This window comes from Stenella coeruleoalba, assembly GCF_951394435.1.
Source record: "Stenella coeruleoalba genome assembly, chromosome: 8".
In the NCBI taxonomy this organism is placed as follows: Eukaryota; Metazoa; Chordata; class Mammalia; order Artiodactyla; family Delphinidae; genus Stenella; species Stenella coeruleoalba.
The window spans coordinates 104,727,789-104,746,159 of NC_137154.1; the positions used below are offsets into that span (position 1 = coordinate 104,727,789).

At 45.2% G+C, this 18,371-nt stretch overlaps 1 protein-coding gene across 8 annotated transcripts in view; it reads right to left on the reverse strand.

Moving 5' to 3' along the window:
* Window positions 1–18,371, reverse strand: part of SNX19 (sorting nexin 19) — a 38,641-nt gene that overhangs the window by 15,103 nt on the left and 5,167 nt on the right. For 7 of the 8 annotated variants that reach the window (XM_079930743.1, XM_079930741.1, XM_079930738.1 and 4 more), the window contains 6 exons: window positions 18,247–18,347; window positions 18,022–18,141; window positions 15,677–15,807; window positions 14,389–14,485; window positions 13,732–13,912; window positions 11,153–11,282 (listed from right to left, as the gene is read on the reverse strand). In XM_079930743.1, coding sequence (XP_079786869.1) covers window positions 11,153–11,282; window positions 13,732–13,912; window positions 14,389–14,485; window positions 15,677–15,807; window positions 18,022–18,141; window positions 18,247–18,347 — 760 coding nt within the window. Of the gene's footprint in view, window positions 1–6,244; window positions 10,118–11,152; window positions 11,283–13,731; window positions 13,913–14,388; window positions 14,486–15,676; window positions 15,808–18,021; window positions 18,142–18,246; window positions 18,348–18,371 lie in introns of those variants that run through there. The other variant, XM_079930742.1, reaches the window with a different exon arrangement.

Sequence of the window (18,371 nt, forward strand, 5' to 3'; positions counted from 1 at the left end):
AATGAGATTGATGGCAAGTGGAAATGTTTAGAAATGTGCTCTAGACTTGAGCAGTGTGACACTTGTAGGATTCCAGTTTTAAAGATGGTTACACAAATCTATGCCCCTCTGAAGGCCTTCAGGACAACTTTTCTCAGCCCCACACTATGTGGCCATAAATGTACCATAAACCAGCTCTGAAAAATCGGGACCGACAGACCTCAAAGCTGGGCAAAATCAGTCACACGTTTTGGATGTCCGCCCGTTTTTCATCTGACCCAAGTAAAAGCAGCAGCAGGACATCTGTCTCACAATCAGTGACTCCCTCCGAGTCTCTGGAACCACCATGTCTCTCCTCCAAGTCTGAGAGATTCCTGTCCAGAAGAGGCCATCACAGTTTTCACCCCAACACTGCACATAAAACTGGTCCATACCCTTCAGGGCAAAAAACCCTCAGTAGCCAGAAGAGCCACAAAGGCTGCACATAGCGTGCTGTAATGAGTGAAAACAGCACTGAAAAGCCACACAACTCTGGGTTCTGGATTCCTTCTTAAGACTGATTCTTGCCTTGCTTCCTTCACAAAGTTATCGAGATGAAAGGAGAAAAATGAAAGCATTTTTGAAAGTGCTTGTGCGTTTGTGTATGTGTCAGAGAAAGACTCCTTTGGATCCTCTTGAAAAATTCTAGCAGATCCAAGGGACTAAATGATGGCAGGATGCTGAGGGGACTTGGCACTTCATGCTTTAGTTTTCCTTTTGTAAGACTTACTCTCCTCCTGGCAGGTTCAGGGATGTAAATATTAGAAGGGCAAACCATCTTGGTACTGTCTACAAAGGTTGAGGAGGGGCTCCCTGGGGTGATGGGTAACTTGAGGACACTATTTCAGAATCCTTCCTAAAACGAGACCTATCTACACTAAACTATGAAACAATCACCACAGGGATTGCAGGATCCAAAGTGACTCCCCTTCCTTCTTTCCTTGGTCCCGTGTGAACAGCAAGCCTGGCTGGTTCTCAGTCACCAGGTAGTTTTCCTGACCCTTTCCTTTCTCAGCACCTACGGTAGGGAGGTGGGTGGGGAAAGGAAAGGCTGATTAAAATGGCCACGCATTCAGGAGAATCCTGTGTCTGGTGGAGGGTAAAGGTCAGGGAGAGGGAGAGAAACACTAGAGCTGGAGCACTGGGAAGAAGGGCAAGACACAAAGGAGGGCGGCAGCGGGAATTTAGTGGTTGTCTTGACAACCAGACCCCTGTTGTTCCCAGTGACTCCACCTCACAGGGAGATCTCCAGGCTCTGCTCTGGGCAAAGACGGTCACTACAGGAGGGGAGAAAGGAGGGGGATTTCTGGAGGAGGGAGAGGTGATGAGGAAGCGTGTGCTCCACTCGATGCGCCGGCTCCCAACGTCCACAAACACTAGCGATCACAGATTTAGAGTACGCTCAGCCACGATGTGGAAGAGAAGAATGAGGGATGTACGTAAACAAGCAGACATGGCAGTTTCAAATTACGCTGTGAAAACGGCGAGAGTAAGCTGGAAAAGACTAGCCTTGAAGAGAACAAAGGATGAACGTTTGTTCTCTGATGAAGCAGATGTGGAAGTTAAGAAAGCAGGACAAACATTGGCAGAAGATGGGGAAGAAGGAAAGTGAGTATAATGAACAGAATCACCTTGGAGAAGAACTACCCGAAGGTATCTGTTCTAAGTTAAATGTCTACAGGCAGAATTTAAAAAACCTTTCCAAACAGGAGGCTATCCATCCTGACACTAAGAATACAAGACACAGCAGTGACAACTCCAGAGTCTCCACACAGCAGAGATTTGGGGGGCCCGACTTGTGGTTGGAAAATAAGAGGGAGAGAAGAGGTGGCAGAGGGAATACCTTGAAGCTGCATTTACACAGCAAGCACACTGTGTTTACATAGGTTCTGTATTTATGGGGGTTATATCACCCCAAGAAAACCTTTGGTCCTATAATTATATCAGTGTTAGATAAAAGTATGTTTCCCACCAGTTCACCTCAACTCCCCCCCCTGCTCCAGTACCAGACAGGCTGCAGGACACTTGGTGAAGTCTCTGTCTCAAGACAGAGGTAAAGGTCAAAACTGAGGCATTAACACTGGCTCCGTCTCCAAACCAAAGCTGATAGGAAAAAGCCAAACGATATCCACCCGTGGCTGAAAGCAACAGGCTGATAAGGTTCCCAGTAGCAATGCAACCTGACAATCTCTACCTCAGTGACATGTGTATCTAGGACTTTGGTATCCTAGAAAGGCCTTCTTGAGCATAGGACCAACTAGCTTACAGAGAGTATTGACAAAATTTTTCAACCTCAGATGTCCAGCTGATTTTATCAGCTATAACAACCCTGGGCTCCTGAGTCAACCCTGGGCTCCCTGGGCTTCACTCTGGGCTCCTGAGTCAAAACTGTTCTCAACAAAGCAGCTCTGGCACTGAATCCCCAAGGGGCTGCTCCAAGGGGCATCTCCTGGCAGCACACACTGCTCAGAGAAGTGCATGCTGAAGGACAATCAAAACGGGAGGAGGGGGAAGGATAAAAGAAACTGGGCTGGTCTCAGAGTCAAGGGCACGAAGGAGAGGGCAGATAAGCTGCCTCTGAATCATGGAGTGGGACAGCGAATGGTTTCATTACTATCACCACCAGGGCAAGGACCTAAAATTGCAGAATAAACAGCTCCCTCAAAGAAGGTAAATAGGTATCGTTTAACCTGTAGCGCCACCTGGTGCCCAGGGAGAAGTCCCATCCTAACTCCCCCAAGCAGCAATGGCAGGCGGGCTTTCCATAATGTATTTAACAAAACAAAAGGATCTCTCTCTCCGCAAACAGACACTCAGAAAGGGGCTGGCTGAAAATATTCAAAATATGTTTAAAGGTTACTTTTAATTGTAAAAGTAAAAATAATGTCCCTTTCCCTCTTTAAAAACGTTTCAGTGCCTGGGACATTCTTTACCCTAAACCGGTCTAAATGATTCCTATAATGCAAGGTCTAGCTTTAAACACCTTCCTCTCTAACATTTACCCCCAAGAATCCTCACGATTTTTTTTTTTTTTTACTGTGTTTATGGTCTACACTGTGTCATTTGGCCTCACACTGTTCAGTATTTCTGATTCTTATGGATTATCTCTTCTCTTAGGCTGAAAGGACCTTAACATAGAAATGATGCCATAGTAGGTCTGAAGAGCTAGCTCCCAACAAGTACTTAAGTAGACACAGGCATCAAATCTTACACAGACTTTTCAAAAATTATCTGTAAAGAGATCACCATACAAGAACCAAATGAAGTGAGTTTCCTAGAAAGTAAAGGAAGAGGGCTGGGAGTACCTGGGTTAAGGGGCAGCTCCCTGGTTCTGAAGCTCTGAGTTTCTGCTCTGGGTATGGCTTGGGGAGATGTTAAGTATGTGAGGAGGACAGGATGGCGTTCAGAGATAGCTAACATGAGGGAAGAGACCCTGATCTGAAGGATGCAGAAAAGGCCATCTGTCTCATGGGGTCTTTGCTACTAACAGATCACAAAGCAAGCTCACTATAAAGACCTCGCCAAAAAACCACTGCAATGTAAACACATTATGTCCTACATCAGACGTGTGACTGCCCTAGCAAATAAGAGTCCCAAGGAAATGCAGAGCTGAATTGAAAGAGAAATTTATGGAGCAAAGGAAGAAACCATAATCCATGTTTCCTGAGAAACTCTGAATCGTAACTCTGATAATCTTTTTCTGACTGGATGAAGGATTTAGAAAAGAGATACCATAGGGAGACTATATAATTTCTGATCCAGAAGTGCTTTAAGAATACAGATGGAAATGAATTTATATGCTACCATCAAATACGTGTGTCTCTGAGGCCGGTCAGATGGAAAGTAAGAGAGATTAGATGGAAGTAGTGCACAGGGACTTTCAGGTGAGGCCAATTCTAGTAGCCACTGCTTCGTGAGAAAGCTTGCTCAGTGGGGAGGCCCGTATGCAGTGGGAGGAGGGGCATAGGCTTGCAGGCCAGGATGACTTAAGTGGAATCTCAGATGTAGCCCTTACTAGCTCTATGATTCTGGGAAGCTTATTTAATCTGAGTATTATCTTCCTCACTTATAAAATACATGTCTACCTCAGAGAATTGAACTGCACCTTAGTATATAAAGTACACAGCTGCTTACCTGATATAGTTAGTATTTAATAAATGTCAGTTCCTTTTCTGTTGTAATTGCTCATGACCTTTTAGTGGTGGGCCCGGAGCTTCCCGTAAGATATAACCATCGTCAGAAAGACCATTTAACTATCTGCTACTTAGACATGCCCACCGAGAAAGAGGCCCTTGAACGGACTCCACTCAGAGAACATCTAAGATTCTGGAGTGACTGAAGAGAATGGCAGAGGCAGAAGAGCTCACGGTCATCCGTTCATAATTGCCCTTAAGGGAAATGAATGTTCCCACCTGCGAACACAGCCCTCTCCAATGGTCCCATACACTGTCCATAAACCTTCTCCTGACCTTTCCTGAGAGATGGTTTGTAGAGACCTCTTTTCTAAGAAAACGATTCCATGGCCTGGCACAAGGTCCAGAGCTTGCCATTTAATTTTCTCCTGGACCCACTGCTTGCTGAACAACTTAACCTGACATATTCTTTTTTTTTCTTTTTCCTCTCTGTCTGCTTCCTGACTTCATGTACTTTTCTACTCTCCTATACCCATAGATCGCAGAACTTTCTCTTTTTTCCCAACTCTTCTGCCATGCTACTCCAATCCCACGTGCCCTCAACACACACACATGCTCACTCACCCACACTCACTCTTTAAGAAATCCTCACACAGATGCCAGGAATGTGTCTGCTGCCCTTTGACACAGAGTCTGATGCCATCTTCGGGGCCATGGGGAGGGCAGAGCCACAGGACGTGGCATTCGTGTACTCTGCTGCTAGCCTGGCTCGTATTTTTATCGTGGCTTTGCTCTGGGCATCCAGGCAGGGAACCGGGCCAGCTTCTTCTCATTCCTTCACTCTACATCAGGACTCCATAATAATCTCACCCCTCACCTTGGCTGGGTCTTCCTGCCCCAAACCTTCTACCGTCAATGGAGCACAGTACATCTCTCCTCCTTCCCTCCAACCCAGTCAGTGTCTGAGTGCTTGTCCAGTTCCCTAAACCTGATTCTCACGCATGCAGGGATACTGTCGGTTTCTCCTGTTTGCGGACATGAGCAGCGTACACAAGCTGCACTCACTCCCTGGCTTAGACTCTACCCCCACTCCTCTCCCCTCCCTTAGACTCTAAGTCCAAATAAGGAGTGCTCCTTCTTACATAATTGGACGTTCCCAGCACAGAAGCTGACACACGAGGTCAGGCGCGCGTGTGTGCAAGACTTCCCTTTGACTTAACGATGCCTTTTTTGGGCATCTAACTTCTCTTCAGCTCCCTGCCCCCTCTCTCTCCACACCACCACCAATCAAGGGAGATTTATGGAGCCTGGCTCAAATCAGAACTCTTCCAACCTTGGCTTGGAACGAGGGGTCAGAAGGTTGAATTTACTCTCTCTCTTCTTTTTCCCTTGCAGGCCAGAGATAGAGAAGGAGGGGGGAGGGGAGGGGAGTGAGGGAGAGAGAGAGAGATTGAGCCTGTGCAGGAGAGAGAAAAAGTGAGAGAGCGCATGCTTCTGATCTGGCAGCAGTCCCTGCATCCCAGGCAGTTAGTTATGCATACAGGTCTGTTAAGGAAGCAAGGAGAATAAGGAAAGCTGGAAGCCGAAGAAATTAACTTATCTTCTTGGAGATGATAATGCTGGAGGTCGGAAAATGATGACATTTTTAAAAGGAGATGCGTCTAAGTCTAGATGCCATCAGGGATGGCAGTGTGTTCAGGATAACCAGAGAAGTGGCGGTAGCTACCTGTGGCATCAACACCAACTCTCCTTCTCTTGAGAACTTAAAGAAAGAGAATCCAAGTATTCTGCGAAAGGATATGGCTCAGACACAAGTGGTTTCAGGGAGGGAACAAACATGCTGCCTCCAGAGGAGCAGTCAGGGGACAGTCTTGGAGGCCAGCACTGAACCGGCTGCGACCACCCACACCTCTCTGGCGTAGTGAGGACAGGTGGGGCAGGAGGTGCTTCGGCTTTGGGGAGGTATCACGTTCCAGCATATTTGCTTACCAAAGCAAATAACGCCCAAGAATGTTCCCTGCATGAACCTCTTTTTAAAAATAAAAATGCAAGCTGCCCAGGGAACAAGTAACATGGGCTGACTTTAGGGTGCTGCAGAGTACTCTGTGTTATATGTGAGTGGGCGTATGTAGAAATGCAGTTTTTGTTTTACAAACTGACTGGCAGTCTCCTCTTGGGGAATGTATACTGCTTTGAGTCAAAGATTTTGGGGCTGGCTTTTATCCTTTCAAATCATAGGGCAAACATGTGATCCTGAGAGACAGTCACTATAGCTGAACATCAGACAAACCTGGGTTCAGACTGCCTGTCGTATACTTATTAGCTCTGTGATCTTGAGTGAGCAAGCACAGTTCTTTGTGAGCCTTCGCATCTCTGAGATGGGATCACAATGGGTCTTTCACGCGGCTTTTGAGGGCATTCAGTGATATGCTTGTAGTGCTCAGCACAGTGTCTGCACAAAGTAAACTCTCAACAAAAGCTTGCTGCATGGTAAATCCTGCAGCTGATAAGACTACTAATGTCTACACTCTGAACCCTGAACTAAGACCTGTCTTTTCCATGTGTACCATGCACATGGAACTTGCTGGTGTAGACCATGGGCCACAGGCATCAGATCCTCTGAGCCTCTGGAGGGGGCACTGGGATTCCTTCTCCGATGTCCATGACTTCTTGACTGCTATCTTAAGCAAGCTTCAAGAACAATGCGAACCCAGCACAAGATAGTGGAGAAGAGGGCCAAGTATATCATTAAAAAGGCTGGGAGTAATGATTTATAGAGAAAGGTGAAAGGCCTTGAACAGGGAGGAGTGAGACTCTTCATTTAATTCTAGTTTGTAGAGGCTCAGGGCAAGGAGGGTGTCAACAGCTGTGTTCCTATTTCTGTTGCTGCTCATACAAAACAAAATGGACTTAAGAATAAAGTTTTATTAGCTATAAGAACTTTCTGACAGGAAGAAATATGGGGCAAGTCAACAAGTACAAAACATCATCACTTGGAAATACCTAGGATGAACAGAGGTGAACAGACCACAGTTACAGAGTTTTCCAAAAGTAACTAGCCCCAAAATTCTGTTCTTGCACAGTATTCATTTTGGCTTCATTCAAATTCACTATAAACATTCAGAATTTTCTCCCTTTAACAACAAAAAAAGATGCCGCCCAATTAAAAAAAAAAGTGAAAAGAGAAGAAAGTCAAGGGAAATTCAGCCACAAGCCCTCTCCCTGATTTTGTTTATGGCATAAGCTACCTTCACCAGACAGCCATCTACCCAGCTAACCAGGTGTGGTTCCAGTGGAACTGTCAGGGTATGGGGACGGAAAGGGGAGGAACTTAGCCTGACTCCAAGTTCTTCTCGTGAGGAAAGGTGCGACTTGATTCCAGCAGCACCAGTAAACCTGCACCCTGTACAGAACCTGTGCTTGTCTGTGCTGCAGGGAGACCAGGTGGTCTGCCGCCTGCTGTCAGATGCGGGGATGCTCTGGTTGTCGCCTTTGCAAGTGAGTCCATTGGTATAAAGTCACCTTGAAAGGCCTCACACGCGGTCCTGTTTAGAAGAACAGGGGTTCTGTGCAATCGCAGAGACAGGCACAGTAGAGCAGTGGATGCTGCAGAAGGAGACTGATCTGGGTGGGGCATCCTGAACAGGGGAGAGACTTTGGGGCCACTAGCTGGAGGAATCAGAAACAGAATGCACTTTTTACCCTTCTTTCCTTTTCCTGAAGCGCAAATATGAAGAGCTAACATTTACTGGACATGTTCTATGCACCTAGATATCTACTGATAGACATCATTACTGTTCCGAAGCCCAGAGAGATTAAAGACAGCAGAGTCGTAGTATACTGGAGTGGATAAGAACTTGGGCTTTGGAATACCTGGGTTTGATTTCTACCCTCACCAAGCATTCATTTTGTGATCACGGATAAGGTCCTCAGTTCTCACCCCTGCTAAACCGTAAAATATGTAAAAGTAGGGATCATGTCTTATACTGACCAGCTCTTAATATTTTTTCAGTGAATAAAGGAATAAGACCAAAACAATCACCCAGCTGGAGAGAGAGAGGAGTATTTTAAGGTAAAGTGGGATGTTTGCCACAATGCAGGCTTACCCATGTCTATGGTCGGGTCAAGTCAGTACTTACACCAGAGAGCACCGTCTATTTACTTCACACCCCACCCTCCACCTTACTGTCTCCTCCCTATCACGAGGCAATTTATGATCATCGCCCACTGAGGTAATGCAGCCCGGCCTGGAATTCTCACAGCCTGCAATTCCCCCGGATTAAATTCTTGTATTAAAGCTCCCTAGCTACATAAAATACCATTTCTTCAATGACCTTCCTGTAATTCCCCAAATACACTTCTCTCTCCTTTCTGGCCCAAGCTCTTTAATATTCTGGGTCATTCAAACTTCAGGTAACCTTCCTACCTTTTTTATATATGAATCTCAATCCTTTTTGAATTTCTCCAGATTCATCTGTACTTTTCTGTTACTACTGAGTAATTTCTTGTGTTCTGAAACCAATTTATCATGTAAATGACTTCAGGAGGTGGGGAGTCAACGACGACACACTAGCTCGTTTAGGATGTTCCCATTTTGGGGGAAGGTGAGCAAAGATAAGCCTAACAAAGGAAGAGAAATGAAGCCTCAATCAGCAACATTCACACATGACTGAACAAAACATACGAAGACTCTACTTTCCAGTATAAAGGTATTGAGAAGGGAAATGTTTATTCTTTTGTCCAATATTTAATGAGCATCTTCTATGTCCCAGGCCCTGTGGAAGCTGCTGGGGACATAAGCCAGTTCTGGCCCTTAAAGAACCACTGGTCTAGGGCAAGGTTTCTCAACCTCTGCACTACTGAGGATGTAGATACATCCTATTCAGCGTAGGATAACTCGTTGTTGCTTGGGGCGGAGAGGGTGCTCTCCTGGCTGCAGGATGTTTAGCAGCATCCCCGGCCTCTAGTCACATCCTGCCTCCCTTCCCAGTTGTGACAACCAAAAATATTTCCAGATATTGCCAAATACCGTGGGGGAAAACTGATACGCTGGGTGGTTCACTAGTTTTGGGAAAGTAGACCATTTCTCTAATATACTGTGTTAAGTATTATTATCAAAACTTTGACTAGAGAAGAAGACTCCTTAGATCCAGGGGAAAATGGGAGAGGATGCCATAAAAAGTTTCACAGAATAAATGACACTGAATGTTAATTTTTAAAAAATATTCAGCAGTAGGCCAAGAAGACAAGAAGACGGGAAGTTCAGGACACAGGGAGAGAGCAGGAAAAGAACGAGTAGAGAAGACAATCAGGCAGAGACCAGAGGATGAAGAGAGGCCTGAAGGAAGAGCATCCACAGAGCACTGAGGCCACGGTGGGTGGCGTGCATGGGGAGAACTGAAGTGAGGCTGGGACCAGATCACACAAGAAAGGAGTTGGAATTTTACTACAATAAATGAATATATATTTTAAACACAGTGGAGCCCTTTTTCAAACAAAACCTTATCTAGACCCCCAGTCTATTTAACTGATCAAAATGGTCCACTCGGTTTTCCCCGTGGCTTCCAAGTTGGCTTCTGAAGCGCCTCTGTGGAACCCTAGAACTCTGGAAAGCATGTTGGGAAAATCACTCTTGTAGGCAACAGAGCACCCTGATGAATATTAAGTGCAGGATATATGTTCATATTTGCTTTTCAGAAAAAGCAGCCTTGAGGCAGAGCTGAGTATGGAGGAGGGACAAGGGTGAAAGCGAGGCACAGAGACCAGTCAGCATTTTATACGTGGGCTTCACACGGAGACCAGTCTTCAGGCTGCGATGCGTAGGAAGAAGCACGTTGGCTTTGGAGTTGTGCACATCCAGTTTCAAATTCCACTGTGTCATTTACTATGACCTTGGGTATGTTGCCTGACTTGCCAAGCTCTACTTTCTTATTCTGTGAAATGGGGCTACCTACCTCACTTGGTTGCTGTAAGAAAATATATGCCAACAGAGGTCAGGTGATGGAAATGATAAACACTCAGCAAATATAAACGTGCATCCTCTTCTTTCACTTAGTTTCCTAACGATGAAACCTTATTAAGACTCCCTGATCCTATGTAACTTTAAGTGTGGAAGGGGCAATTTAACTGCTTGTTGTTAATGGATTTCCTACTTGTTGCAGGATAGATACATAATTCTTAAGTTTTTATTTTTATTTTCTGAGTGGCCTATTAGCATGAGCCACATGCTAACAGAAGAGTTCAGGAATTGGCTTCTTCTTACTCTGGGATCTGCCAGGATGTCTCACGCAACAGTGGCCAAAGCTCAAAGCACTATTGCGTCTGTCTGGTTCAGAGACAGTGTCTCTGGCCTTCAGTTCAGCAAAGCTTGCATCAGTTTCATGGTTAGGTAGTCAGTAGCTAAAAACTCCATCTATGTACAAATCTTTCAGGAGATTCAAGTGGTGTTGGGATAACAAAGCCTGAATTATAAAATCTAAGTTTTAAATCCAAGTATCTTTCTATTCCTTACCATCCTGTGTCAGTAAGTGCTTCTTCAGTAGTGAATATGTACACCCCTCCCGGAGAAAATAATCTTTATTTTGAGCACTGACCAGTTTTCTCCTTGTCTTTCTTGTTGCTTATCGTCACAGTGACTATACACTGTTAGTTAAGAGACACATCCACTGTAACAAGGTGGAAGGTATAGGGCCCGGGGATAAAACTGGGTGGAGAACTGATCCTAGAGGAGGAAGAGTTCAGCTGAAGTATCTGAGATCACAGGTAGTGCCTGTCATTCAGTGGATGATGCCAGAAGTCTTACAGAAGCAGACCCATTCACACTTTAGACAACAAGGTGATACTCTCCAGGCACTCTTCATCCCTGTACCCCTAGAACAGAGATTTTATCTTCTCTTATGGCCACAGGTTTCCTGGACTCTATACTTTCCCTTTCTAGTGGAGAATTGGGCATCACATCCAACCCCTGTCCAACCTGAGACTCTAATGTGAAGCAGTCCTACCTCTGAATCAGGGTCCCAAAGATGAGATGAATAACTTTCTGCACGTTCTCCGTACATAGCCATCTCCACTGTTCCATCAGCAGCAAAAGAAGCAGATCCAGGGCTGTGTCAGCCAACTCTGTCTCTGTTCCTGGGGAATGAAAAGGCATCAAGAGTAACTCAGAAGAGACCCATACTTGAGGAACACATTTCAGTGCACTGGGTCTTCTCCATCTTTATATCAGTCGTCTTAAATTTTTGTAATCTATCTGTTTTCAAGAGATGTTTACTTCATTTCTACCAAGTTCAGTAACAGGCTCTGTATTTCTTTACAATTCTTTTATGTTCCTTAGTCACTTAGTAAGTATTGTTTATCTTTAAAAAGATTTTGCATATAATTATTTTGCCTCCCTAGCTTCTGTTTCTTTTGTACTTCCCCCAGGAAGCTGAATACATTTTGTTCCAAGGAAGTGCTCACAACTGGTGACTAACGGGAACCGGCAAGGTCCACTCCCTTCCATCCTTGTATTCCACCAGCCTCCACAAAGTAGCAAGGAAATGTTGTGAGCAGATCTGGGATTCACTTTTCTGTAAAAAACGTTGCTTTGAAAGCATCTCCATTACACAGAGCTGACGGGTTAGGATCCAGGAGATTTCAGTTCCATTTTGAGATAATATGTGGTTGTAGGAAAAACACTATACCTTTGGTAAAATGCTATGACAATTACTCATTTCTCTCCTGTTTCAAAGACTGGAAGGACCACAAATACGCTCATACCCATGCTGAGCTGAACTCTCTTAAACAGATGTATTTTATGGATGCAAGCGCTGTTCCCTAACCCTGTTCATGGGGTTCCATGTCACTTCTGATTTGCTTCACAGGAAACTGCCCCAGAAATACATACTGTTCCTGAATAAACCTCAGCTATAACCACAGCTACAGCTGTGATTAATGTTATAATTAATCACCAACAATCATTTTATTAGCCTAGGACCAAAGGGTATTCTCTGCACCAGCCTGCCCCAGCATTCCTTGCTTAAGGGTTCTTTAGAACATGAATGATTTCAAATTTGGATAAATCTGCTAGAACTGAACCTTACTTTCTTCTTAATCCCATCCAGTATATATTTTCTTTTTTCTGTACTGTATTTCAAGGGGGCATGGGAGCTGATATGTCTGCTTTCTAGTCATTTGCTCAAAATGGGATAATCAGTTCCTTGGAAAAGAGCATTCCTTATTCACCCTCTTCAATTCTATCATTTTCTCAGGTTTAGCATTTACCCAGAGCTGCCATCACGTGGTGACAATTAGTCATAGCAGTAAAAAATAAGCAAAAGCAAACAAGGCACCGGGTCCTCTTGATAAAAGTGGTAAATTATCTACCACATGAGCATGTTGAGTCTCTCAGGGCTGGCAGAAGGGCTCAGGCATAAATTATCCCTTTAGAGATATAACGTTCAAAATTTAAAGACTTGATTTTGGCTAGAATTATATTATTTTACCCATCCCATCTTATTTGTAATTTCCTAGAGCTCTCTGATGATTCTGCTGTCCTAACACTTCATTTACTTAACCAGTGAGATGTAAGCTCTGTGAACAGAGATGGGGTTGTAAACTCCATTTTTCACAGAGTTAAGCTGAGGTCCGTAGAGCAGAGGTCAGGTGACTGTGGGCACCTGAGAAACAATGGTGAAATCAGTCCTTTTTCCTTTTCTGAACCCAAGATTTTGTGATCTTTTATTTTCAGCGGGAGCCTTTGTTTTGGGGGATTTGAAAAACTTCCTTCTTATAAAATGTTCTAGTTCTGCAAACCTACTAATATCCAGGGCTCCCAATTTTTACTCTGTAGAAAACATCTGCACTGCTGGGAAGTAAACCTGCCCTGCCTCATATGCTTACAAGGCGAGAGTGGTGTCCTCATCTCTTCCTCTCTGCTCTACCTTGGGTAACTTGGTGGTGTCATTTGCCACAGCAGTAAGTAAACCAGAAGGAACAGATCCAGGGGAAAAGATAAATTCCATTCTGTGAATGCTGTATTTCAGCTGCCCTATAGTACATCTACGTGTGGACTTCCAGTAGGCAGTTGGAAATACACCTCCAGTATTGAGGCATCACCACCATATGTGTTAGGGCTGAAACCAACCAACAGATGAGATAACCCAGGAATGTGCAGAGTAAGAACAGAGAGACAAAAATAAAGCTCTGGAAGGCTGAGGAGCCAGCGAAGGGGACTGAGGCAGGGCCACAAGAGGGGCAGAAAGAGAACCAGGGAAGTGGCACCACAGACATCAAGGGAAGAAAATTTCTAAATAAAGGGAGTCGCCCAAAGATATGCCAAAGCATGCCAAAAATAAATAATGATGGTATTATAACCGTAGATCTTATCTTGCTGGAACTCCCCGTTTACGAGCCACGCTCCTCTGCTCGACTCAGCTCTGGGACTGTGTCGTATTCCTCTCCGTATCCCAGCAGAGTACCTCAAACATTAGTGTTTAACACCTGGCTTGCTTAGCTGAACAGATGAGAAACTGAAGCAATGAATCCCAACAGTCCCAGGTCCCAGGTGGACTGTACCCTGGCTCCCTTCTCTGTCACTTACCTGGATCACTGTTGCTGAGGTCTTGGGCTGGCATGGCTGCACCTGACACGCAGTCATCCACACATCCCTTGGAGATTTGTTCAGAATCTTTTCCTGGGGCTTCTGCTGGCTGCGTTTCTAGTAACTTTGTCTGCTTTTCAATAAAGGATTCCATCCCAGACATGGAGAGGATCTCTGACTCCTGAAGAAAGAGCCAGTGGCATGTCACATGAAGAATGCAGAAAGCATCAGGCCAACTGCAGCACTTGTGGTTCCTCTGTTCCTTCCCTGCAAGTGTCATAAGTAGAGGACCCACTGACTCTGTGACCACCTAAGTTTTTTTTTTTTAACCTAAATTGCAAGGAAAACCATGCCTCTGTAGTCTCACTTGCCACAAAAACTTTGGGTTTTCTTCCAGGAACTGGCTTTCTCATTCTCTCATCCATTATTCCAAGCCCACAACTCTTGAGAAGCCAACCTGCCAACCCAGAACTAGTAGGAATTCCAAACCACTCTGAGAAAATACTCCTAGAATAAAAATCAGAGACCCAGATGTTGGTTAAGTCCTTTAGGAAGGCACCTAAGTCCTTTCTGATTTTGGAGACTGTCTCAGCTGCCTATAACTGCAGATGCAACATCCCAGCTATTAAGTCCAAGAATTCTCCAGGGACTTCTTACCACACTGCCTTCCCGGAGACAATAGAGAATCTTCTCGTGTGTCTCAGTTATATTCAGTGCTGGAGCAATTTTACTGGATGAGAACCTCAGTCTGGACCTGGTACAGAAACGAAGAGCAGAAACAGTATGTAATTCATGGTCTTGATCCCCATACAAAAGGGCTGACAGGTATTAATACCTCAAGACAAGAACACCCATACTTATTCTTAGGAGCTTACTATGGTTCAGGGTCAGAGAGACCTAGCCCTGAAAACCCCCAAACAATATATATTCTTGCAATTCTTAATATACAATGCAACACTTGCACTAAGCTATGCCTACCCTGCATTTGTGAAAGGACTTTTGCTAATGTAAAATAAGGACCAGTCTGTCACGGTTGTATTCCCATAGGCTAGAAGAGTGGCTAGCACATACTATGCACTCATTAAACATTTGTTGAAGATTAAACAGACAAGTGGCACGGACCAAGGTTGTCCTTGTTGTTCACACCTTTTTGCACATCCACTCTTCCCCTTGTGTTCCAAATAAAACCAGGGAAAGAACCACAAGTGCTAACCTCAATGTTTCAAGGAACAGCGTTCTTATAAGCACAGGCACCATGGTTACCCTTCAAAAATGGGCCCAGTAAAAAAAAAAGGCTAAGGATTGTGAGTGTTATTGCCGGCCCATGAAACATGACACATGACAGACAGACACACACACATTCTACAACCCCCATCCCCCATTCTCTCTCTCCCTTCGTAATGGCCCAGATACAGATACGAAGTGTCCAGGAAGGAAAGTGTGGTGCCCTTCCTTTCCACGTGCTGGCTCTGAGTGCTGCCAGAGAGCACCTGGGACCCTAGTGCAGGAGAGAGTAGCAGCAATAGCCAGTGACTAAAATCGGCCCTGTAGGTGTCCATTCTAGCCCATTTCTGTTTACTGCTAGTACACTCAACTTCTGAGCCAAGATTTCCAGAAACGATGACAAACAGAGATCAGTCATAAGCCTTAACTCTTAAAGGGAAAGAAACATCTCAATTTTCCAGGGGAATAAAAAAGGAGAATATCCATATTCCAGAATTTTCCTTCTAATCAAAATTCTCTGGTGAGTTGGGGCCCTGGGTTCTCATGGCAAGACAAACATTCAGCAAGTGTGCCTGTGCAGGATCTCAGGCTCAGTCTGTGGTCTGGCTTTGTATAAAAATTGGTAGGTATGACCCATCTCCTCTCTTCTAGGGCCTAAGTGTGGGAATGGGCTTTGGCTGAAAACTGGGGATCAACCTGAGAACTGGGAATGGTTTCTCACTTGGTAGCCTTCTTGCCTTCTGGCTGGGGCTTGCTTTCTGTCTCGGCCTCACTCAGCTCCTCTGTGGGGCTCTGGGGCTCAGAGCGAGGAAATGCTGTCTTCAAGGTGTCCACGATAGCGCTCACCACCACCTGCAGGGGTCAGAGATGCAGGGTCAGACAGAAACCACAAAGGTGCTTTCTGCACCCAGGACAAGTAGACGGCTGGCCTATCTAGCAGAGCCTTAGCTATCCACACAGACACTAGCTAATGACTTAGTGGAAACTCTCTCCCCTTTTCTCTCTGGCCATAAAAGTCTTCCTCACAGAGTTAAGACAAACAATGTCATGGGAAAAGAAGCCAAAACAATGGGATAAATAATAATCTGGAAGTTCTACAGGCTGGTGAAATACTTTTCATTTTCAATTTTTTTCTTTTCATACAGAAGAATTTTTTTTTTTTTGCCACGTTGGGTCTTTGTTGCTGCGTGTGGGCTTTCTCTAGTTGCGGCAAGCAGGGGCTACTCTTCGTTGTGGTGCGCGGGCTTCTCATTGTGGTGGCTTCTCTTGTCGCAGAGCACGGGCTCTAGGCATGCAGGCTTCAGCAGTTGCAGCACGAGGGTTCAGTAGTTGTGGCTCGCGGGCTCTAGAGCAGAGGCTCAGTAGTTGTGGCACACGGGATTAGTTGCTCCCCGGCATGTGGGATCTTCCCAGACCAGGGCTGGAACCTGTGTCCCTGCAATGGCAGGTGGATTCTCAACCACTGACCCACCAGGAAAGTCCTCATACAGAAGAATGATTTTTCATTTCCAAACTGATAATACTTTCACCAAGATGTGACTAAGTGGAAGGAATACAGACAGGAATATATGGAGAAAAGAAAGAGTGATAAAGATTAAGAAATACCCTCTAGAAACATATGTGATATAAAAATGCTCAGAGCAATTCACATAGAGTAAAAAATCTGGTTTTTCAGTTAATTCGAACAATTTCTCTTCTTTAACTAGAGAAAGAATAACAAAAACCACTCAGGTTAAAGTTAAGGAATCTGGAATTGATATAAACTTCTCTACTCATAAGGACGAAATGAAACAATCCTCACTGAAGAGTAAAAATTATTTCTATTTCTCAGAATGGGAAAATGACATACAGACATTTGCTAAAAAGGAAAAAGAACAAACAAATGAAACCCTAAAATATCCAAATGGAAGGAGACGTTTACTTTTCCTTTGGTGCCTCTGGCTCATTAATGAACACTGCTGGCTCAGAGCAGCGCAGCACCTGCTTGACTTTCTTCTGTGCTAGTCCTCCACGAGCACAGCCAGCACAGCCGAGGCAAGGCTGAAATGGTCAAGCAGGACCACAGTAAAGACTGGGGGACAGCAACCCAGGGCAAGAACACAGAGAACCGCATGAATGCGGATAACGTAGCTGAGAAAATACAACTCGCTCTCTCGGCTCACAGGACGGTAGTCTGCGGTGAGGGTGCGTATCTGTCTTGTTCACTCCTGTATCATCAGCAACGCATACAGTACGTGGCTTTAAGTAGGCATGCAGGGGGCAGATGTTGAAAAAATCAATGAAGGAACACGTCAGCATGGAGGAACACACCTGCAGGGAACTCTGGGGATTTTACCTCGTCTATCCCTTTCTGATTTGCAGTTTTTTCCTCCCAGCAGTGAATGTCTCCTAACTCCCACCACATGAAGTTCCACTGTATCACTTTATCCCCTGAAGTCTAGATGAGAAGAGGGAGTGGCCTCTTCTGCCACAAAAGTCAGTGTTTTCTAACCTCTTAAAACATATGCATTTTTTGATAAGCAGAAACCTCAGCCTTCTGCCCTGGAGGTGCTAAAATCAGTTGGCAACCTCTGCTCACAGGCTCCAGTGTGGTGCTCAAATGTCCTTCTCCTACCGTCTCCAAAGGTTCTGAGTTACCATCTCGAAGAAGGTACAGTTCTCTCACACTCTGTTCTCCAGCAGAGAATCACTACACAAACCTAAGTCCAGCTCGGTGTCCTGTCTTAGGGCTCTTTCCTGAGTGACCGACCCTGGGAATGACCTTCGTCTCCGGGAGAGACCTTGCTGCCCCACCTATCTGTGGAGATGCAGAAGCACCCTTACATGCCTCCCCTGGAATCGCAACGCCATGACATCCCTGGGAGACGTGTGTACACCGACTGTGGCGGGGTATCGTATCCTCATTAGCTGTTCACTGTTGTCCGGCAAGTAGACGACCTAACCAATACTGGCAACAGGTCTTGAAAATCCCAGTGCGTGTTCCACTTACTGCTGGGTGCTGCGTCTCCCACCCCCGCCTCCACACTGATGAGAAACTAAGGTTGAGCACGGCGGCCCCGCTCGTACCTTGTCTATTCTGGAGACCATGAACGGTTTCTTGACAAAGGCAATACGAGCATCTGTGTTCAGAGCAAGGAACTCCTGCATCTCCTCACTGTTAGCGATCTCAGGAATGGCACAGAGTTGCTGCAAGAGACACAAGGACTTCAAAGAGAAATTCTGGTCCCCAGCTCTCTCCACCTTGGCTTGGGTGTCTGCCTGGTGGCTGGAACGAGAGCAGAGGGTGCTGACCTTCAGGAATGATTCCAAGAGGCTCTTGCGGGCTTCCACTCTGTCACTATCCATGTTTCCAAATGGAAGATCTGGAAAGAGCTTCTTAGGACCCTTCACATCTTAAAAAAAAGCCCGAAGTTAAT